Below are 24395 nucleotides of genomic sequence, written 5' to 3'. Positions count from 1 at the left end.
CATTCATTTTCTTATCATGTGAACAGTCGAGCTAAACGAATTACAATATCCATGGCACATTTGTAACCGAAAATAGTATTATTAATAAGATACATGTGTACATTAATAATCCAATTAGTATCAAAATTTTGTATTGTTATTCGGAAGTTCAGGAAAAATCCTCTTTTTTTACGAGTGCCCAAAGACGAGCCTTAACATAATATATGTTAATTTGGGTCATTGTAGGCCAGAAAATGCTAGATTTTATTTGTTCTTTTTGCCTTTTTCGGCGTTTTTATTGATCTTTTTTAAGCTTTTCATGGGTCTTAACGTCTTTTATTTTCTTTTGCACTTCATCCCTCGACAATAAAGTTACTGGTCATTAATTCGAATCACCACCACCTCTTAAACATCTTGGGCCTTATGCAGAGTCGTTCTGACGCGTGATTAATGCCCTAACATATGTTTGCTGCAGTAGTCAAGCATTTAGTATGACGCTAAACGTACGTCAAATCGACTCTGCATAAGGCGGGTTATCTTTAGTAAAGAAGATCCAAAGATAAGACATTCTTCAACGACTGGACTAATAAGACCAAATCTGAAACAATCACAAGTCAGATAAGGAGGCGTAACAATGTTCTCCAGCAAGGGGGGTGAGGGTGGGGTAGTTTTCTTATTTTAGTTTGTACTTCAGTTTGTGGAAAGACAGACCGTTGCTCTACCAAAAGCTTCTATTTCTTGAGCATTATATTCATTAAATATGTAATTCTAATTAAATTCTGTCTTTGCACCCTTCTTTCCAGTTTTTAGGCCCTTTTTAGATATTTTTACGTCTTTTATCGGTACTTTTAAGGCAATTTTAGGTCTTCAACTTCCGCGCCCCAATTATGACATACTGTATGTTGTTAGTGAGACATGTGCCTTTCATACATACAACATGCGATCGCTCGAAGCTATCTTTCTCACCGGAGGTTTGGCAACACAACGCTACATACTTATTGGTTGATGCCATTTGAGAAAAAAGAAGCATCGAGTAGTAGACAATCCCTAAATCCAGTTCGGCTGATGCGGACTATAGATATCCAGAGTCTGTCTTGAGACTATAGATTTTATAATTCCTCCGATTTACACACTCTTTATCCAAATTATTTACTTTTAGTTATGAATATCTCTCGTGATAGCATCAAACTTTACTCAACAAGTTTTAACGACATGATATCAACTTTCGTTGGACGTACGGTATTCTGTTGTCTTCCCAAATATCAATTGATCATAATGCGTAATGTTGGTTCATTTGTAATTAATCTGACACCATTTATAAGTCTATTACTGAAAGTAATCAGATATAGAAGAAATAAATATCGAAAGATATTTGCTCTTAACAATTGAGAACAAGATAGATATCAAAATTTAACTCGATTTTACCTCAGTATATTCTTACCATTTAATACATGTACAGTAATTGTTGTGGAAGCTACATCTCCTAGAGAACAAGTATAATCTCCGGAATCTTCTTTGTGGGCATTCGCAATAAAAAGTCTGCTCATTGCGCCACTTTGTAGAATGTCTGTCTTCACACTGAAATAAAATACAATAAATTTTTAATTGTATAACTGATTAAACATTTAATTATCAGCATAGTTCATTGTGTTCATCTCCAGTCCTATGTATTATTATTGTCGTACCCAACACTATTTGAGACCAGTTGCAGCTCCTGCACTTTCTAATAAAGTTTTCAGTAAATAATATATATAATGAAGCTGAAGTACATAAATTAAAAAGAATTGTAAGTCGGTCAGTGTTCGAAGTGCGAAAAAGCAGAGGCGGTATGTTTTATTACGATTTTGACTCGACATACTGGCTATCTAAATGTCTGAAATACAGTGAGGCTATGTTGCCTAAAACATTGCATTTCTATTTACACAAAGACTCAAAACCATGGGAGAACTTTCCGTAGTCACGGGGGCATGGAGAGACTTTGCTCCACCAGAACTTTCTGAGAAAAATTTAAAGTATCCCCTTATGTTCTATTATAGGGAATTATACGCGAAAATGCTCTAAAATCAAATTTTTATATTAACAATTTGTAAATAGTTTCCCGCGGGTAAACTCCCGGATTCCCTTCTCCCGCACTTGATTGAGCGTGTCCCAGAACACCGGAAAGTCCTTCCTTTTCAGCAGACAACTCCTAAATGCGTCCATGCTAAAACGGCATAAGGATAGAAGACACACACACACATAAGAAAGAAACAATTGAATACTGCAAAAAAAATATATAACGCAAAACATAATGGAAAAACCCTTTACAAATATTAGTTTGAAGAATTCCAGAAAGTTTATTGGCTTTAGGTTCCCCATTATGGCTTCATCCCTCGAGGTTGGATGTTACTCTGTTTCCGTTTCATGCTATTGGAATAATCTGTGCTTCTGCGTCCCTTTCTAAGCCAGGATTTTAGAAATTTTTCTGGCTTAAACTGTTCCACCAGAGTACCAACTAGCTTCAAGAAGACTTTCCTTGCAGCTGATAGTACGTTGTTCATAAAATTAAATGACCTTTCACATTAAGTACGTTGTTCATAAAACTAAATGACCTTTCACATTAAGCTGTTGATATGATTTTAATGTCTATCGCTTTCATAAACAGTTTTAGATTATCTGGAAAAATGTCATCACTCACATACAGTCTTAACACTGTAACAGTTGTTCTTAAATCGATCCCATACTTTTGACAAAGAAATCTAACTTTAACGTCACCGAAGCAAACGTTTCTGTTTGCAGCATCTGGCCATTTTTATGTATCTAAAATTCTAAGTTACGTAGTTACTCATCATATAGTGTAGAAAATGTTGCAGATTTGATTGAAAACATCTACTACAATGAGTTGTAAGTATTTTTTCTCTATTCTTGTTCCAGATGGGCATAAAACGTCTTTCCGTTTATTATCTGCACTCCACCTGGGTCATGTAGCTTAACACTTTAATTATTTTATTTTATTTTATTTTTTTTTTTTTTTTTACACTGGACTCCTTGTATTGCGATGAGGTGAAGGTCTGGAATGAGGTGAAATACTTGCATCTTTTTTCTTTACGAGTTTCTGAACTTGAATAATAGTCATCTCTCTTCTTTGTAGCTGAAAAAAAAATTGAAATCTTTAAGTTTTACGTCCCACGGTTATGCCGGTTAGGCTAAAGGAGACGGTGATGGTGAGAGATGAGTGAAATGGTGGAATGAAGAAAGTGGGAGGAAACGGGAGAACCCCGAGAAAACCCACGAGCACGGTGTTTGTCCACCACAAAGTTCACTTGGCGGGGGCGGGGATCGAACCCGGGACCCCAAGCACCAGAGGTGAACGCTCTACTACTGAGCCACCGCGCCCCCTTGTAGCTGAAGGGATAACTCTCTTAGTTCGCTCAGTGCATCCAATACCAAACCCACATTTAGAACAAAATTTACATCCGTTATCATGTCCCTACAACCGTTTGTACTGATTTCTTTCTTTGGAATTCATCGCAGAAACATCTTGAAAATGTTGTACGAGAGCGAGGAAGACAGCTCACACAGCTTTAACCGATCAAAACTTAACCCAATGAAACTTATACCAAGAATTCTGCCAATATTTTGTAAACTTGTACCTAGATTAGAAGAAAATTAATGTAATTGTCTTTTATATTTAGGAATGTATTATATAAAGCATAAAGGTTATCTAACAAGATCTGCACGTGGTTAATCTCTAACATTTTAAAATAAAGTAACTGAATGTAAGTTCGAGACAGTGGTTAGCACAGTGCCACACTATGAATTTTGGAAACTCCTATAATTTCGTAGCCAATTTCCCAACATATTAGATACATCATCAAAAGCAAATGATTTTAAATTGATCCTGATAAAGTTTTGAGGAAAATATTTATGCAAAACAGTTTTTAAGCAATGATACATACACTGTGTTGTAGTGTTGGGAAGCTAGAGCAAATAGAAAAAGAAACTACTTGCTTCATCAACTGAATTGGAGAAGACCCGCAGACATATGAGAAGTGCTGGCTTATGACTAAGTGCAGTGGACTTGTCAACCATACTTCGATTTTTAGATTATTATCAACAACACACTTGGAAAGGGTTTCACACATTTCGTCAGAAATGTGCATAGATATATATCCGCAGCAGAACGGTCGGAATGCAAAATATGGCACATATCAACACCGTTGGCTTTCTGAGTATCTATCCATGTAGGCAGGTCTGTAAAATATCTACCTAGTTTGACCAGATTATATACTATTCTAAAAACCCTGCACGTAGTTTCTTCATATAAAGACCCTCGCGTAGCAGTTGCATGTAATATTCGATTTTTGCTGGACTCTTGAACAATTTTAGGACACTACATTAAAGATTTTTTCGGATAATCTCGCATTTTTGAGCATCCGTGCTCCCAATAGCTTTTACCATTGATGTACACCGATTATTTGAAATTCTACCTCTTTCAGATTTGAATGAATCCAAAGTTTCCTTCGCATTTGTACATATAGAATAACAAAATCTACCATTAGTGTATTTCAGCCACGTACGATCTTTAAATTTTGTCTCCCATCGTAGTTTAGTTAGATAATTAAGAAATGCAGCAAAACTCTTGACATGAAGATTAATTCCTGATTGAAAAATGAATTTATAGGGGAAGGATATAAGAGAGTTGGAGCTACAGTAGTAGTTTACCTTAATTACTTCTCTGTTCACTGTCTTTATGTGATTTTTTTTTTTTTGCTTTTTATAATTTTATTAAAACTTTTCTATAATGAAAATATTTAACTTATATTAACTAACATTATCAGATTGAATTAAATCAATCGTCACAAACATCTAAATGTTAGGGATACACTCCCGTGCACAGATAATCACCGCACCCACGTTCATGGTGTTATCCTTATTGGAAAGATAAAAAAATATGTTTTAATGAACATATATAAGCACCATCAATTTAATCTTCTTGATACACCAGACAATAACCAAGCAGTTTAAGCGAAACACTTTTTTGTCTTACAAGCAAGGTTTTCCAGGTGTTCCATGCGATGTGCTTGAAACTCTTGGAGTGAATAAAGGAATCAAAAGTAAGAAACCGTGGTTTTTATATTGCCCAGCGTGAGAATGAAGGGGGTAAACACCCTTCCTAAAGTGTGAACACAGGGCAATATGACAACATTAACAAGGCAATGACTAGCAACTCACAATGTGGATTTCCTTGAAAATCCTGGAGTGATTAAAGTAATAAAAAATAGGACATACGTGTCTTTTTATATCGGCCAATGTGGGGAATGGAGGTGATAAATATACCCCTAAAGTGCGAACATAGGCCAATATGACAGCTTTTAGCAAGACAATAACGAGCAATGCACTGTGTCGATTCGCTAGACACCTTTAAAATTCGTAGGGAAACAATGGGGTGAAAACATTGTACTCGTAGTCGATACGTCAGGCAAATGGCGAATCAATTACAAATATTGTGTCATCATTTGCATTCAATGTTAAAAGTGCTAAGAGTTATTGAACAATAAATACACACGCCTGATTGTCTTGAAAGTGTTTCTATGAAGAGATTTAAGGAAAATAGTAGATGGATCTCTTGTAAATATTGTCCAAGATGAGAGATAAGATTGCAATTCGTTATTACAGTTTGATTGTCGTTTGTAAATATTTTAGTAAGCAATATCTTGAGTGTTTATAGTATGGTTATCACACGATACTAGAAATTAAATGACAATTGCGATCAATTCATAACACAGTTGGACACTGAATTTAATTCGTTTTATCCTTGATAAACGTGTCACAAGTGAAGTGTTGTCTCGCACTAATAAAAAGACAATCACGCCAGAGTAAAGCGCCTATCAGAGCAAAGTGTTGAAGTACAAGTGCGCCGATAACTTATCAGTGAACAATGGTCAATGTGTTAATCCTATGCCTTGTGTCCTATCTATCACTGATGACGTGCACTGAACAGTATATATATATATATATATATGCACAATAAGGATACTTATCATATATTTATTGGGCTGTAGTAAGTCAAAGCTATAAAGCCCTATCCAAAATGGGAGTAAACTCATTAAATATCATTCGCCTACTTGCAGCCTATTTTGTTATTGTAAACATTCCAGAACCACCTCTAAACAGGCAGAGACACACCTTGCAAACTACCTCCGGTAATTGATCAATAGCGCTGCAGATGGAGCCATGCCAATATACAACGAAGACGTTAGTGTACACTTTGATTTGGATGAGGATGTCATGGAACCAAATGCCGTCACCGACTCTGGAAAAGTGTATAAAATTACGATGAATATGTGCGAAGGAGAACTTTGGTTACCTGCAGTGATATGAGTGGTGAGTCTGTGGATTTGGAATACAAGAGGAAAACAGTTCAATTATGTAAGACTGCAAAACGAAAGACATTTTGCTTACAGTTCGTTATGCGACACTAGAAAAGAGTAACGTTCGAAAGACAGTCCTGTCGTTGGGAAAAGCAAGTCTCAAAAGGTGGAACACGCAAAGACAAATTGCATGAGATGTCGCTCGCCATGCTACAGAATTTTTCAAAAAGTAACAGGTGTACATGACGTAGATCTGAAGCGGTGGGCTTTCCAGGCAAGTCAGGAGCATAACTTCGCTTCACTTATGGCCTCAAAAACATGGTTGTGTTTATTTAAGCAGGCGCACAATATTGTTTCAACCTAACACATATATATTGCTAAACTTTAGCTGTTTCCCAATATTAGCCAATTTGTGTCTCTAATGGCGTAATTAGTTACGTCTTCTTAACTGGTGTAATATTGTGTATGTTTCCAATTTACGCGGCTGTTTACCACTTTCATCCCCACGTTGGCCGACATAAAAAACATGTATGTCATACTTTTCATTCCTTTATTCTCCAGGATTTCACTTATGTGACTCTTCAACCAACATAACCAAAACGAGTAGACACCGTATATTAAAAACAGAAGGTAGAATAAAGAAAACAAAAATATTATAGAAATTATTTGTACATAAGAAATAAAATCTGTGATGTTCAAAGCTATTCGTAAATAACTGTATAAAGATGGATTTAAACTGTATAAAGGTATATTAGCATTCACTTTCCAGCAACGACATGCTTTAAACACTAAAAACAGAGACAGTATGTTTTCAAAACTGAAAAACCAAAGGCAGTATGACATTACATCGCATACCGTCTCATCTCGACCACTGATAGTCGCTAAAATAAAATTATTTGCTCTGAGTGTCGCGGACGACAATATCACTGGCCTCGTAGAGCGAAATGTAGGTTGCCAAGGCTTCGCGGAGAAAAATGTCCTCCGTCAAAATCTTGCCGTCCAACATCTCACGTAACAATATCTAGCAATAGTAAATACTTCAATGTATAATGTATACTTCCTTCCATAGCAGTCCTTGATAGTGAGAGTATCAAGTGTGTAATGTTAGAAAGATTGGGATCAGTTTCGCTAGCATATACAGTAAGCTTTTAATGTTAGCCGTGAACCTCAGCTTTCAATGTTCTGTGACTAGGATGAAATCTTACTTATCAGCCGCGTCTAATGTGTTGATTCACTGCTCCTGGCTCGTGTCGACAATTGAGGTTTGACGCGGCTAGATGTGCAGAATGTCCTGATATGTATAAATGAAGTCACTAACAATTTGTGAGCTCCATGGTGCATTTTTATATGAATCTTATCCTGTGCGCTGCGGCGCAATGGCGTACCCAAATGAGATAAAATTTGTCACGCGAACTTTTACTACCTTAAGGTATTAATTGTTTGTTTCTATTAATAATATTATCTCATTCCAGGTTATTTTGTTTCGCATGCTTTTGCAATATTTCGTTCTGTAAAGAATATTTTCGTCGATTGTTGGAACAAACCATAAAACAGTAATGAAAGTTCATAACTCTTACATTATTTGACTTGGAACAAGTACGCGAAATTAATTATAAGGTATTCGGAGGTGCGGTTGTTAATGGTAGAGCATTCACTTCTGCTATGAGAGATCCTTGGATCGGTCTCTGGCTAGGAGAGTTTGTGGTGGAGAATATTGTGTGAGAGAGTTTTCTCGGTATCCCCTTTCTTTCAATATTGTTGTTCCGCCAATTGTTTAGTAATAATTAACTTACATTAATAATCTATCTACTTTAGCCTAAAGGTCATAACCGTACGATCTAAAACTAGCAATTTCGCATCATGTTTCAATCCATAAGCTCCCCAAACTTTCTAACGTTATAAGGTCTTCCGCGTATAGCCAGATATAAGCCAGCAAGCCGAGACCGAGAGACGCACTAGAGGAAAGAACGTTTTGGATTCCTATGTATAGTAGTGCTCTAGCAAAATGCCACACTACGCCTTTTGGTATTACTCACACAATATCACTTCGACTTGGATGTCCTGTCCTGTATTATCCCGGCCCAAATGTCTAGAATCGGCACGCAGAACTTGAAGTATTTTTAAGGTTGCTTTGGATGCTACCTTTTCTTTCTTGTCAAACGTAGTGCGCATTAGAACAGCCTTTCAAATGATACCATTTCCATATCATGTTCCCGAGGCGAGAAATCTTGAGAGGAATTTATTTTTTGTCTGAAAATGTTTTTTTTTTTTTAATTTCAAGCCCCCTGGACTCACCCTGTGCTAAAACAGATATCTTAAAATCGACTGAAAAATACTAAGCGGTGTACTAAATGTGTGTACAAAATTTCAAGGTTCTCCCTTGAACAGTAAGGATGGGAAACCGCAGGGTACCGCAAAAAAAAAAAAAAAAAAACTGATTTCAGATTTTTAAAAAATCCTGTGACATTCCTGTGTATCCTAGAGTCATGTTTTGTACCTCATTCCCTTAGGCTAGAACATCTTTCTAAACGGTTTCATTCACATGTTTCCGTCATGTATCTGAGGGATAGAAATAGTTAAAAAACGGGATGTTTTCGTTAAAATGTCCGTTGTTTTATATTTTTACCCCGTGGAACCCCGTGCGTTGACGCAAAAATGTAAAAAAAAATATGATAAATACTACTCTGTAGACTGAATGTTTCTGTAAAATTTCAGTTTTCTGTGTGCCAAAGTAAACCAGCCAAAAATAATAAAAGTATTCTTAACGAAAAAATACTTTTTTTAAAAGTAATGACGTCACCACTCCTGTGTCTATACACGGGAAGGCATGAAACAATACGGAATGTGCTCTACAATGATTCTATGATTGGGAAAAAAATCCCGAGGTAGAAAGCTTTATTGGTACTTTTTAATCGAACAATCAAGACACTACTTCAGCATCTAAAAATAAGGAAACTAGAACCTGAAAGGATTAAACATGAACATCCTCCAGAAAAGAGTACTACGTGTTAAAATAGGCTGCTTGGCACCTATGAGATAGAATGTTAATGTTTTTTCCAAACTAGGGTACGTATTAAACACGCGTAAACATTTTTTTTTTTTTGTAAAAAAGTTCTGCTTGTTTTTATTTTTACGTTGCTTATTAGTTGTCTCGATCCTTTGAGTTTTCAGGAAAATTAATTATTGAGGTGGCTTTTTAAATGAAGGACAATGTAGGTAAATCATTTGTGTACAGTTTTGCATTGCTGAGCAAGGATTTCAGCTGTAACTTCTGTAATGTTCTGTAATATTGCGATTGAAGTGAATAGTTGTGAATGCAGAAACAAACAAGGCCTGTTACTTTTTAGCATTACTTTCGGATAATGCAGGTCAAGTTAAGGCATCGATAGTTCCGAACTATGCAGAATAAGATAATGTTCTTATAGTTCAACTATAACCCAGTTGTCCATAAAACAATATAGTCGTTCTTTAGCGACTTTTATGGAAATATTCTAGAATCTCCTCATTTGGCACTTTATGAATAAATCAGTTAAGACCTTCGAAATATCACCAAATTTAACACCAAACTTCAAATGTTGATTCAGGCACGTAAACTCATCTCAGATGAACTACAGACTTCTAATATTAAATTTTAAAGCAGCTATTTATCAATATTTAATGCTGTAACTACACGTGTAATATTCTAAAATAATAGCAAACAATATGCAGCTTTAGTCACAATCCTTGTTAGTTTCTGCATCCACAATTATTAACTTAAAATCACCATATTACAAAATAGTACATTAAAGCTGAGATTCTCAATCAGCGATGCAAAACACACAAATGATTTACAGGTATTGTCCTTCATTTAAATGGCCCGCCTCAATAATAAACTTTCCAAATCTTAGTCATCGAGACAAATAATAACCAAGGAATAAATAGAAGCAAATAAAAATTATTTATAATAAATGTAAGAATTTTTTTCAACAACAGATTTCTAAAATTACTTTTTGATATGAAACTTAGGTTTATTTGCATTGTTTAATTTCAAATCGTCCATTTCTTTTCTTTTCTTTTTCTTTTTTTCTTCGTTTGGTACGAGAACATGTTAACTAAAATCTAGGTAACAAATTCATTGTACAATAGGAATGTCCTTTTTTTCACGGTTTTTATATGAAACTTAGCTTACTTAGTATTATAATTTCTTCACCCAGATTGTCCAAGGAGGTGGAAAAGAAGGTGGCTGTTACTTGACCAGTCTGATAGGGAAGTGAGGGGCGCAGTGGCTTAGTGGTAGAGCGTTCACCTCCGGTGCATGCGGTCCCTGGTTTCTCAACTCGCGCCGTTTGGACTTTGTGGTGGACAAACACCGTGCTCGTGGGTTTTCTCGGGGTTCTCCCGTTTCCTCCCACTTTCTTCATTCCATCATTTCACTCATTTGCCATTATCACCGTCTCCTTTAGCCTAACCGGCATTATCGTGGGACGTTAAACTTAAAATTTCATTTCATTTCTGATGAGAAAGTACAATCAGTTCGTGGGTGGTACAGACAGAATGGACTAAAGTATTTGGAAATATAGGATTAACATAAGAGGGGAAGAATGGTGGTGGTTTGTGGAATATACAGAAGGCTTCTGAATACCAAGGTATATTTTAATTGTGTACTCGTACCAGTGTGCGACTTACAAGGGAGGATGAGAGGGAAATCCCCCTCTGAAGAATTGGATATCTCCCATAACTTTTGATCTTCCCATGTTAAATTTCTCGGATGTGCACTTCGTACTCCCTTAAAATGTCCTTTAATTAGCACAGTGATTCCTACCGGCTCTGCTATCGCTTCAGGGCGCACAACTTCAGAATAGAGCTATTCTGGAAGACCGTTTTGCGACTTATCCCCATGTCACGGAACATTATGCGTGATAACCATTGAAACTCTTGCTTTATTTCACACAGAATATGGCACAATTCTTGATATCAGGGTAAATAGACCACACAGCACCTTACGTATATTATACGTAGACATTAGGAAGAGAGTTACTGTTTAGATACGTAGAGTTGTTACGTATAATACGTATCCATATATTTTAAATCGGTGTCAGCCGTTTCCTAACGCGCACACAGTCATATATAAAATATATGGATATTATCCGTAGGAAATATACGTTCACTAGATGGTGTGTATGGCAACCAGTTTGCGCATGCGTCAAGGTTCAGGCGCCATTGCTTCTTATAGCCTGTTCTTATAGTTGTATTATTGCACCAATTTCATGTCAAATAAGAACAAGAGATGATAGCATAACTACCCGTGTAAATATTGTCAGCCAATTCGTAGGGTTACAAACTATTTTCGGGACTGATTACAGAAAACATAGCGCGTTATTTGTCGCTTAATATAAATGTTAGATATACTGCGTAAAGCTTTGGTTATAGCATACAATAAAAATGCAGCTTATTCCTGTCAGTTAAAGTTATTTCTGATTTGCTCGGAAGGCAATGTCGTTGGTGTTGAAATAACTGACGTTATTAGCAGATCATCTACTATAGTGGTAGTCATTTTGTGTAGTTTTTATTCTTTATTTTTTGTTGTGTACTACTTTTGATGTTATTTACGCCGTGCAAATGTTAATTTGTGCTTAGAACTTATTATATTAAAAATAGAGCACCAACAGGTAACTAACGATAAATCTGAACTTGTTACCTCCAAAACGCAGCGATAGCACAAAATTTCGAACATGTAAATAGCATTGAAACTACAGACTATATATACCTACTTTATACGTATAATATACATCACGGACTTCTAAACTACTGATATACGTATAATGTACGTAACCTGAGCCAAATATATACAGATAATATATGTATACAACGGCTAGATGGGGAGTACTGTGTTTAGTTTTTTTTTAAAATATTATTTTCTCTTTATAAATCAGTTCGTAGGTTCGGTTTTGTATGTACAGAGCGTATTGGTAACAGAATTGGCGTGGGTCAACGATCTACTAATCCACCACCCACCATGACCCACTCTGACTCACGACCCACCATGACGCACCACCCACCCTGACCTACTGTTACCCACCATGAACCACTCTCATCCACTGTGACCTAATCTGACTCAACAAAATCCATCGTCATCAACTCTGACACGTGATCCATGTCCTCTTCTCTACTGACTAAAGTGTTTACACTTATAATAAAACAAGATTGTGAAATTTTCACTAATCGGAGTTTGAATTTCTATGGTCAGTCGCTCAAAGACCACTCTGTTACAATAACGGTGGATCTCACCTTTACGATATAAAATGGTAAATTGTTTGTCGCTGAGGAAATTGAAGCACTTCGAGGTGGGGAGAAATTAGTGTGTGCCTAAAATACACTTGAGTAAGAGAGTATTCTTGCAAGTATTAATTTCTCAAACTCAATCTCTCAAAAAAAACTTCTATTCGCAGGAAAATAGCCCTGTACAATATGGAAAAGATATGATTTCTCAGTTCACAGTATTTTTCTCCAAAAGACTTGAGAAATCAGTTTTTCATAGCGTATAAAGATGCTCGGGTATCCATGTGAGAGCATCTCTACAAAATATGCTCATAATTGTAATTTGTGTAATCACTAAAATACCACGTTAAATTTAAGCTACAAATATGCATAATTGCAATTATAATGAATATTTAATCAAAGTAGTTTACCCTTTAGTTTATAAAAAGGAAAGAAGAGACTTATAAAAAATTCGGTACAAAGTTGAATAACATAAATAAGTCATTAGTAATACAAGTATACATTTTCCATAACTCGTAATTTGTCACCTTAAAACAAATCTGAAATCGGGTTTGTTTCCTGTTGGCCTCGACGGCTTTAGTAGAAAGAGATGAAAGGCTACAGGACAATAGGGCTATTAATTATTTTATTGGGTCTGTTAATTATTTTATTGGGGCTGTGTAATTTCTTGTCTGTAGACCAAATATTCCTGGGGAGATCCCTGAGAGGAGGAAGGATTTTTCCCCTACCGTTAGGTGGTCAGGCTGGTTCCTGAATAGGTTGAACGTTAGGACAGCTTCTAGAAAGGTTGAATGACTTTTATCTTTTATTCTTTCATATTATATATAAAAATACTCGTTGTTAAAATATGCATAGCATACTCGTTGTTAATTACATGAAGCTCATGAGAACAGCTATGCTGTTTTCATACTAAAAATTAAGTTAGTCTCGAACCCAGATTATTTATTGAAGCGATTCTTTATTTCTTTAATTGCATAACATTTTTTAATTGGATCGTATCTTTTTAATATTTCGTAATACATTTATAAATCGTTTCGATATGACGCTGATTAGAACAGCTATGCTGTGATCAAATTAATTTTCACAGATGGTTTGCTATACAAACTCAGGAGAAACTTTTTTCAAATATTACAAAATAGGAAGGGAATAAACTTTATTCATTTTTATTTATTTATTTATTTATTTATTTATTTGTTTATTTAGAAAACAACACAACAGGCTTAATGCCTAATTATAGTGTCGTATAATACATACATATACATATATACTTTTACCCGTACAATTAATCAATGCACTTCGAGTGTCAAGTACTCGGTAATAATCTTGTTTCTAAATACATATTCTGACATATTGAATATATCTAATACATCAGTTTTATGACTTAATTCATTGTAGGAGTCACACATTCTCCACAGCGGAGATTTACTGAGAATATTTGATCGTGCCCTTTCACAGAAAAAAAAAACAGTATTCCCTGGTCTTGTTCTGCCTGTTGGAACGCTCAGATATATTTTCGTGAGTAGCTCTGGCCAGTCAATTTTATTATTTAATACTTTATATAAAAATAGTAAATCAAACATCTTTCGTCGATTCGTCAACGTTAGGAAATTCAAGCTCCTTACTAAGTCCACATAGGGAATCTGTTTGGGATAGAAAGCTGTTTTCTTGTACGTAAGCATTTTTAGAAATTTAAATTGTATGTTTTCTATCGCTTGTAAGTATTTATTTACATTCGGTGTCCAAATAACGCACGCATATTCTAATCGGGACCTTACGTACAAATTATAAAGTTTAATGAATGTTGACTCGTTTCTAAACTCTTTACCCATTCTATAGATAAAACCGAGGTTTCTGAATGCAGCGTTAGAGATTGCATCAATGTGATGAGAGAAAGACAATTTTGAATCAAAAATTACTCCTAAATCTTTAACTGAATTTGGTTTACACAGAGATATGCCATAATTATATACAGATGATTGATTGGATTTTCTTTCCTTGAGAACGATAAAGACTTGCATTTAGAGATATTCAATGAAAGTTTGTTTTTGGCACACCATTACCCAACACCCTGTAAATCCTGCTCGAGTTGTGTGCAGTCATCTATTGTGCTTATTTTAGAATATAATTTGAGATCATCGGCAAACAACAGAAAGTGAGAGTTTTTAACATAGGTTGAAATATCATTAATTACAAGAAGAAATAATAGCGGACCTAAATGGGATCCTTGAGGAACACCTGATAATGTGGTAAATTTCGTGGTAATATATCCCTTGTAAGAGACAGCTTGCTCTCGATTGCACAAGTAGGAAGCGAAGTACTCTATTGCTCGTTTAGAAAAATTGGAAGATACCAATTTCTGTAGTAGCACGTCATGGTCAACTCTGTCGGAAGCCTTACTGAAATCCGTATAAATGACGTCCACTTGACCGCCTTTGTCTAACTCTATTGCTATGTAATCCGTTTTTATTGCTAGATTGGTTGTTGTGGATTTATTCCTTAAAAATCCGTGTTGATGTTCAGATATGACAGGCTTTACATTTTTTAAAATTCTGTTGTATAATATGGTTTCAAGAACTTTTGCAAAGGGAGATAGGATGGCTACGGGTCTGAAGTTCTCTATCTCATTCCTGTTTCCAGATTTAGGAATAGGGCAAATGAGACCTTTCCATTTATTCGGAAATATATTGGTTTTAATGGACCTATTAAAGATAATGTGGAGTGGATGCTTGAATATATCTAAACAGCCCTTCACCACATACGGTGGAATGTCATCTATACTACAAGATGTTTTGGGTTTCAGTGCTTTAATAGCCTGCTCAATTTCTTCTAATTCTATTTCCTTTATATGAAAGGTGTCTGATATACTACATTCCGAATTATTTGTTATTAGATAATCTGTGTCGTATTTAGCGGGTACACTACTATATACCGACTGAAAATAATGCGCGAATGCCTGAGAAATTTCTTTGTATGTTTTAACTCGTTACCATTATATGTTAGAGAATCTGGCGAAAGATGCTTGGTTTTACTTTTAATAAAATACCAGAACTGCCGTGGGTCTTTTTCTACAGTAAATTCAGAATGTGAAATAAATGCCTTGTACGCTCTCGAAATTTCTGACTTAATTTCTTTTCGTAGTTCCAGGAACTGTTCACGATGGTATGCAATATTATTTAGCCCCTCTTTCCACTTTTTACGATGGTAAGATTTCCGTTTGATTTTTTTGATTATATCATAGGTAAACCGCACGGATAACTGGTATTGACCTGCTTTTTAGCAGGGACGCATCGGCTGAATACGTTATAAATAATTTCGTAGAATTTTGAAACAGTACAATTAACATCATCATTTTGAGAAAGGCAATCCCAAGATAAGTTTGACAATTCTATATATAATTTTGTGAAATCAGCCCTTTTAAAGTTGAAACCAGTTACTGTAGGAACTTGCTTTAATTTAGTAATATGATTAAGCGTTAAAGACACTAGGATTGCTGGGTGATGTCTATCCTCTCGAACAAGTGGATACTCTTTAGAAACAACTACATCTTTGATATTAGAAAGTACTAGGTCTAATGTGCGGCCATTTGTGTTTTGTATGTCGTTGAATGATGATAAATTGTATAAGGACATAAAGTTATACACATCTTTACACTTGGTTGTTGAGGACATAAGATCAAAACAATAATTTGTAATTTCTGCAATATTAAAATCTCCGATGCAGAGAATTGTGCTTCCTGGTGGACAGTTACCCTCGATAAATTGATAAAACTCTTCGTAAATTTTTAAATTTGAATCCGGTGGAATATAAATGGCACAGACAAATACATCTAAAGAATGTAATACTAATTTAACAAGAACGCACTCTAGATTTGTATCGCAGGAACTTACATAGTACACATTATATTTTTTAAGAATAGCTATTATTACCCCACCCCCTTTACTCTTGTTAACTAGCTCAAAATTTCTGTCCTGATGGAAAGCACAATATCGATCATCAAATATTTCAGAGTCTGAGTAACTAGCAGTTAGGGAACTTTCACTAATGACTACTATATCGTATGTATTCGATACAATACTTGTAAAGAACTCTTGACTTTTTGAACCTCTGAGACCACAAACATTCTGGTAATACACTGAAAGTTTAATCGTGTGATGCTGGTTATATGGTACTGTTATATCACAATACATCAGTTTTCATAGTTGAGTCTGACCTTGAACTTTTCACGGCGCTTGACAAGTTCACATTGTTAGACAAGTTCACTGAAAGTTTAATAGTGCGATGCTGGTTATATGGTACTGTTATATCACAATACATCAGTTTTCATAGTTGAGTCTGACCTTGAACTTTTCACGGCGCTTGACAAGTTCACATTGTTTGACGCGAGAAATCTATTTTTATTTTCATTAGCAGAAAACTGTGTTGTACTTACTAGTTGCAGTTCCTGGAAACCTGTTTCTCACCGATTGAAATTCGAGTTCCGCTTCAATGGGATCTGCTTGGTACGGCTACTCCCTGGGGTAGTGAAGGTGGGGAGTACTTCTCTGTACACTGACATCTTCGTCCAGAGCTGCCTCAGGCTCTTTGGAGGCAGAACGATTGTTTGGCACGTTGGAAAGATTTTTATCGCTATTTGTCATTTCCTGTAGTGAAAACATCTTCCCATCGATGAACGCATACCGGAATTGCAAATAAGCATAACACCCTCGTTGTCTAGCTTCGTTAACATACCTTTGAAGGGCTTTGCGTTCTTGTCTAACTTTAAAAGAGAAATCCTCACTAATATAAATTTTGGTGCCCCTTAATTTATTCCTAGATTTAAGAATTGCTTCCTTCGTTTTATCTCGCAAGAACTTGCACACTATAGGACGACTTTGACCACTGACTTTTCTTCCTACACGGTGACTTCTTTGAATATCATCATCCGCCAAATCGATTTTTAATCTATCTTTAATCACATTCCGCACTTCGTTTTCTGTTTCGTCCCACGATTCACTTGCACTTTCCTCGACCCCATAGAACACTAAGTTCACTCTTCGAGATCTATTTTCCAAATCTTCGATTCTTTCTTCCAAATGACTTGAGTAGGCCTGCAATTGATTTATTTCACTCGATAATTTGTCAATGTTGTTCTCGAACCTTTCAAGCCTTTCAATCACTTTAGAAATAGATTCTTTCACTTCACTATTTCTTTCTCAAGCAATTTATGAGAATCATGCACGCCACGCAAAATTTCTTTAATCTCCGCAATATCGCTTTTCTGAGACCTGCAGTCAGGACCTGGATTTCTTTCGATACCACCAATCACAAGCACTACAAGAATCACCACACCATAGACATAGTAAGTTTTGGTCGTTTTGATTTGATGTTTACGTTCTGCATAAGAAGGATCTTTTCCGCAGTATCTATTATTGAACAGACCAATTAAGGCCCGCCAGAAACTTAGCGAGACACCAATTTCACGCTTCGGTGCACACGGGAGCTGCTTGCACGTGCGTCTTCACTCAACGAACACTCAACGTATTACAGGACTACTTCTTATTTGTATTGTCGTGAACACCTCATTTTTACGGAGTGCGTATACTTCTACATGATAGATTATACTGGTGCATATAAAGAGCATGGTTTTTCGTACGTCTTTCACTGTCGAACTCAAACGACGAAATTAGCTTTCTGTGGTCTTTTTGCAACCCGTTTGGATGGGAGTGAAATTTGGCGTTGTCGGGTAATGATGTTACAAGTACGTGTTAAAACATGAGGATAAATACAAGAGAAGATCGCTGTGCCGGATAGACATCACATAATACCGACAGAGTAATAAAAACAAGTTCGGTGCCGCGGTGGTTGGACATAAGACATTATCGGGGGAGAATACAAAGAAGATTGAGGTTGTGGTAGGTGAACATGTTGAAACTTCCTCCTATGCTAATTGACAATAGGAACGAAGTTTGGCACCACGAATGGTGAAGACGTGATTATCTTGCGGGTATGAAAATACTTTAAATACGGGTTATAGGTGAAATATATATAGAGACATCATGCAGTTCTTTGAGAAAGAGAAACCTTGCGATGTAAACACTGAAGCATTATTTGATGTTAAAACAGAAATATACGAATCATCGTCGGATGAAGAATATCATATTGATACAATAGAATCTCCAGTGCTACCAGTGTCACCAACTACAACGCCATCACCAGTTTTATTATCAAGAACATTGTGATTTTGGAGTTGAGATAGTTCTTGTGATAATCAAAAAGTGGAACGTGAATGTATAAGGAATGCTATTGAAAAATTTGCTCGTGATTGTATGAATGTGGATTCAAAGTCATTGGAAAACCGTGCCTAGAGTATTATAGCAAGTCCTAGTATTGAAGAAGATGTGTTTTACCTGTATCTAAACACGCATATTATTGGAATATTAACAAGGGAAAAATCTATGAAACGTATACGGAATTATTAAGTTATACAGACTTATCTCCCGGAATTACTGGACATTTTCATAAGAAAAGACAGACGGAAATCAGACATTCCAGATTGAAAAACGTATTCGAATAGTGCTAGTGTTTCATGCGTGTTATGCACTGCTGAAAACATTAATGTGAATTGTATATTAAAACTATAGAAGTATTCTTAAGTAATAATAATCCAATTGAATGTATGGAATGTAAGTTAAATCTTCTTAATGATTGTACTCATCTTCGTAACACTGAAAACACTTGCAACGAAGTACTTTTCTCTTCATAAAACTCTTAGTGAACTCTTTGAAGTGTTTGAACAAGAACATAGTGACATCTCATTTATATGGTTTATGCGTAAAACTTCAGATCTTTAAAAAATACATAATTTGTTGAACAGATAATACCATTTTTTATTCAGCACACAAATGAAATTTCACCATGCGTAAATCAGTATACTATCGATATTCAAGGTTTGTCTTGATAACGAATTTATCATTGTTTAACTGCATGCGATGATATAGTAAATTTCCATTGCTTGGTAAAATCACTAATAGATTATAATCTATGATCTATTATCCCTAAGTTGTCGAAAACAAATTGTTCTTTTCACACAAACATAGTAAGGAAATCAGGATGTGCATATCGTAATGCACAACAGTTGACTTATTGGTGAGAATATGAAATATCAACAGCATTAACTAACGCATTATCAATATTGTAATGGTTTTCTTAGGAATTGTAAATAAACTGCAGGAATGTAAGGTTAAAAAAATATTGAAAATTTTCTAAAAAAATTGTATACATGATAAAAACTTGTAAATTTATAATAAAATTTTAAAAGATATTTGCTTTCTTTTTTCAAAAAAAATATTTACATGTTTACAGACGATATTATCATCCTTTTTCAATTTTTTCTTGTTAAACATTTTTAAACACTTTCGAAATAAATGCTTGCGAATAATATGATGCAGAAATAACAAAATATCCGAACAACACAGAATCATTGTGCTGATATTGATGATTAGTTGTAAAATATATTTTAATATTTTATGATTAAAAGTTTTTTACTTATTTGGGAATGTCCATAGCAAGACTATCAAAGTACGAGGCGCATTAAGAAAGTAAGTTTTCGACGCGTCCCATAGATAGGAAACGGTATGTTGTGTACGGGAGAGAGTAAGTTTCTAGCGTGGCACACGCGCTAGCGAAACTTCCGTAGTGCTCTCAGTAGCGTCGTGGCAGTGATTGAGGATGAACGTTCCTATTGCACCACCGGCCGCGTGTGAAGTGCGAGCAGTGATAAAGTTTTTGAATGCACAGGGCATAGCACCAATCGAGATACATCGTTAGCTGTGGAGAACACGATGGCTTAACGTCAATGGCCCTAACGGCGTGAGCAAGCAGTTCCTGCAGATTTTCCGCTCCGTATTACATACCACTGTCAGGGATTGCCTGTTGATCAAGAAGGTTTGTGTTGAAGCAACTGACCCTAAAGCACAAAGCAAGGCACAGAGGGTCAGCATTGACATTTTTGCAACGATACAGCTGACGATGGATTTCAATTGCTGCACTCAAGAGCTTTATCACTCCTCGCACTTCACACGCGGCGGGGCTTGGAATAGGAATGCCAATCTTCAATCACTGCCACGACGCTACTGAGAGAATTAGGGAAGTTCTGCTGGCACATGCCTCATGTTAGGACATTACTCTCTCACGTACATGCAGTTCTTCGCGCAACATACGATTTCCTAGCTATGCGACTTACTTTCTAGATGCGCCTCGTAATATCCTTGTTTTTTCTCATCGATGTACACTGCAACCGAATGTGATCCATTTGAATCAGATGTAGTGAGATTAGTCACAAGTGCAGCAGGAGGTTCTGCCGTTACAGGAAATCTTTCAATAGGGAAAATCACAGTAACACTTGCACCAGTCACTTTATCAACTAGTAATACTTTTAACAACTTGTCACTACACATGATGAACATTATTGCTTGTAATCGTAGCAGGTATATAACTATCACTGTTATCCACAAGTAAAACATAGTTATTCACTTTCACATATCCACTATACAGTGATGTTTCATGAACATTGCACCTATATTGTCGGGAACGCTGTTTATTATATGCACACCTATGAACGTGAAAATATAACGAAGTATACTTTGCACAGCCTATGTCTTCTAAATTTGTAACTTTTATTTGAAGAATTTCTTGAAGAAAACCCTTTCTAGTTATTCCGTATGTGTCTATGCTTGTAGTGTTTGAACAATGTTTGAAGTATTTCCTTAACCCTTAAGAGATCCGGGGTTTTTGGGCTATTTTTTAGACTTTCAGTCAAGCAGCTACTGCATCGTCACTATTTATCCTAGGATCATGGTTCATACCTCATTCTCTTCAGAATGGAGCTGGCTTTCAAATGATACCACTTGCATGCTACCATATACCATATACCAGAAGCGGGAAAAAAATTGTCAAAGGGAAAATTTCGGAGGGAAATTTTTTCTCGCACTTTGGGCCCCTCTGGAGCGGCCCTGTGTGAACGTAGCCAAATTTCAAGTTTCTATCTTGAATACCAAGGGTGTGAGAAATTTTATCAGGAATTCCCACCATGCCCCAAATTACCGTAAAACACCATGATCTCAGGTAAAAAATTTCCTGAGACATCCCTAATTACCCTAGGGTCATGTTTCGTCCATCATTCTCTTCAGAATAGACTGCCTTTCAGGCGGTATGACTCACGTATCTCCATCATGTATCTAAAGCGGGAAAATGAGGAAAAACGGGATTTTTTGTGTCTAAATATCCTTTTTTCAACTTTTAGCCCCCCTGGACCCCCTGTTTTAACGCAGAGAGCTGAAAAAATATGGTAAATACTACTCGGTGGGCTGAATGTTTCTGCACAATTCCAATTCTTCAGGTGTAAAAGTAAGCCCGCCAAAAAAAAATATACCGACAATGTCCCATATTCCCGTATACAGAGCGAAATTTTTAAACATTTCCTGAGACATCCCTAATTACCCTATAGTCATGTTTCGCCCACCATTTTCGTCAGAATAGAACGGCCTTTCAGGTGGTACAGTCCTCGGCATAAAATTTGTTACAAACATTCTAAGTCCAAATGAATAACAAATTCTTGCCCAGTTTTCTTATGCATTCCCGCAGTACATGTATCAATCGATTAGTTGCTTCTAGTATTTATTTCAACTCCTCCTCGTCCTCCACTTCTCCTTGTCTAAAGCAGTATGTGTGACGTAGTACACTCTTTCCATTCAGCTGTAAAAGAAACAGGAATCAAGTTTACAACGTTATAGCTTTAAAACAGTCTTTTCCATTCGTTTGTTCTGAAATATTTTTAAGAGCCTAAATTAAAGGAAAGTCACACAATCTTCGGAGAGCTTCATAAATATCTTTAGTTTCATTCTTTTCTTTCTTTAAAGAGTGCAAGCTAGTAAGATGCTCCCTAAGAAATCTATGGAATTTGCCAAGAGCTCTAAAATATCTACGGACAGAAACGAGTTTTATTCAATGATTCATTGAATTCCTTTTCAGTAAGTGCAAGCAAATGTTTCAGGGGCGTCATTTAGGCAACAAAGGAGGGTGTAATTCCCCTCCCTTGAGCTTCGTAAATACGTATTTTTTGATCAAATGTATAGTAATACACTAATAAAAAGTGAAAATCTTATGTCGCCGGAGAATCGCTTCCTCCCCCCCGGATAAAGTCTAAAAGACACTGGTTTTAACAACAAACCTATAGAATTTCGATAGCACATTGCTAAAGAGCTTACATTTGGTTTTAAGAGTCGAAGGTTTGATCTGAAGCCATATGACTTCCTGGCTGACATTGAGAGGGAGAGAGAGAGCAAGAGAGAGGGATTCAAGTATGGAGACAGAGAGGGATGATTTGTATACACAGATTTAGAATTGGGGAAAAAATGATCGGACAGCATTAGTATTATGACGAAAATTCTGATTTTGTGAAAGATAAGAAGGGAAGTTTTTGAACTGCGAGGATCACATTAGGCAGTTGTCGAATTAATGTGAACTCTTTTTAGAGCATCAGATGATTACGAAAGGAGAGAAAGATCTTCAGAACTGAGGAATTAAGATTTTAAAAAATCTGATTTCGGCGACGGGTTTCGAACCACGAACAAAATATTCTGAGCTTCTATGGGAAGCGATCCAATAAAAACGTAAGTATTTAAAAGTAAATAAGAATAAATTAAGAATAAATTTTAGAATGTTCCCAAACTAAGCTTGTCCTTTCGAGTTTTTATGGGAAGTGACTCGTCAAAAGTAAATAACAGACATTCATACAAGTCATATTCACTCGTTGGTGGCCCTACAACCGTAAGGTACATTTGCAACTTTTCGTGTAGGTTCATCGTCAGTCACGTCATGTTCGTAAATATGTTTACGTTTTACGTTGACCACAGGGTGTATCTTTGTCTCTTTACAGCTAAACATGCAGAACCCTGCTCTACGCACACTGGTATTTAGATTTCTATTACTGTGAACTCTTATAGAACAGAAACTAATTTATGCAAACTCTGAAAGTTAATTTTCTGAGAGGTCGTATCATTTATTGTTATCTCCCTAATTTTGAATATATGTCGAACATCCCCTTGGGCATTTGTTAGTCTCATAGCATAATTTTTGGCGCCTAAACCGACAGAAGTTATAAAGTCACAACCTACTAGTATTTCATTTGTCAGATCACCCAAATAGTTACCAAGCAGTTAGAAAGGTTCCTCATCTTTCTTCTGTACTTACATGATGCTGTCAGTGTCACAGTAGATTGCTCTGTCTGGTCCTACAGTCGTCAGTAGTTCGTACAGCCTACGAAGTCTAGCCCACGAAGTAAGAAAAATGCAACTAGTATTACATTGGAAAACTCTAACGGTGCGTTTTCAGTTTCAATGTGCCTGTAAGTGATAATGAGATGATCATCATCAATTGGGACAACATTTTGAATTTCACATCTTGCCGTGGTTAAATACGTAAGAATCGTTACCTCAATTGCAATTCTTGTACCAATTCTTCGAAATAAGAAAATCAGGCAGGTTAGTACAACATTGTTGAACAAACCTATATGCTTCCTTATCCGTCTTTACCTTATTGTCCCAACAACATTCCCATATTTTGCATAGGTTTATCCCTATACTTTTCAAGTACCTACGGCGCAGCATGCGTTGCTCATATCATTTCTCTACCGTATTCTACGAGTCTTCAGTGTCGTGCAGAATGGTCGAAAAGGTAACAAAGCGTGCAGGCATGGAAATAACACCCATAGAAGTCGAAGGCAGCGTTGAGTCTTTCGTGCCATCCGTCGACGTCGTACTTACCAAT

The 24395-nt window shown here is 36.1% G+C and overlaps 1 protein-coding gene across 3 annotated transcripts in view; it reads right to left on the bottom strand.

The window, feature by feature from the left end:
• LOC145666534 (zwei Ig domain protein zig-8-like) overlaps window positions 1-24395 on the bottom strand; it is a 721413-nt gene that overhangs the window by 79662 nt on the left and 617356 nt on the right. For all 3 annotated transcript variants that reach the window (XM_081733839.1, XM_081733838.1, XM_081733840.1), the window contains one exon: window positions 1421-1557. In XM_081733839.1, coding sequence (XP_081589965.1) covers window positions 1421-1557 — 137 coding nt within the window. The remainder of the gene's footprint in view (window positions 1-1420; window positions 1558-24395) is intronic.

Source organism: Thermobia domestica, chromosome 12 (assembly GCF_964235325.1).
Source record: "Thermobia domestica chromosome 12, izTheDome1.hap1.1, whole genome shotgun sequence".
NCBI classification, from domain to species: domain Eukaryota; kingdom Metazoa; phylum Arthropoda; class Insecta; order Zygentoma; family Lepismatidae; genus Thermobia; species Thermobia domestica.
Note: the sequence above shows the minus strand (reverse complement) of the source record. Positions and strands in the feature narration are given on the sequence as shown.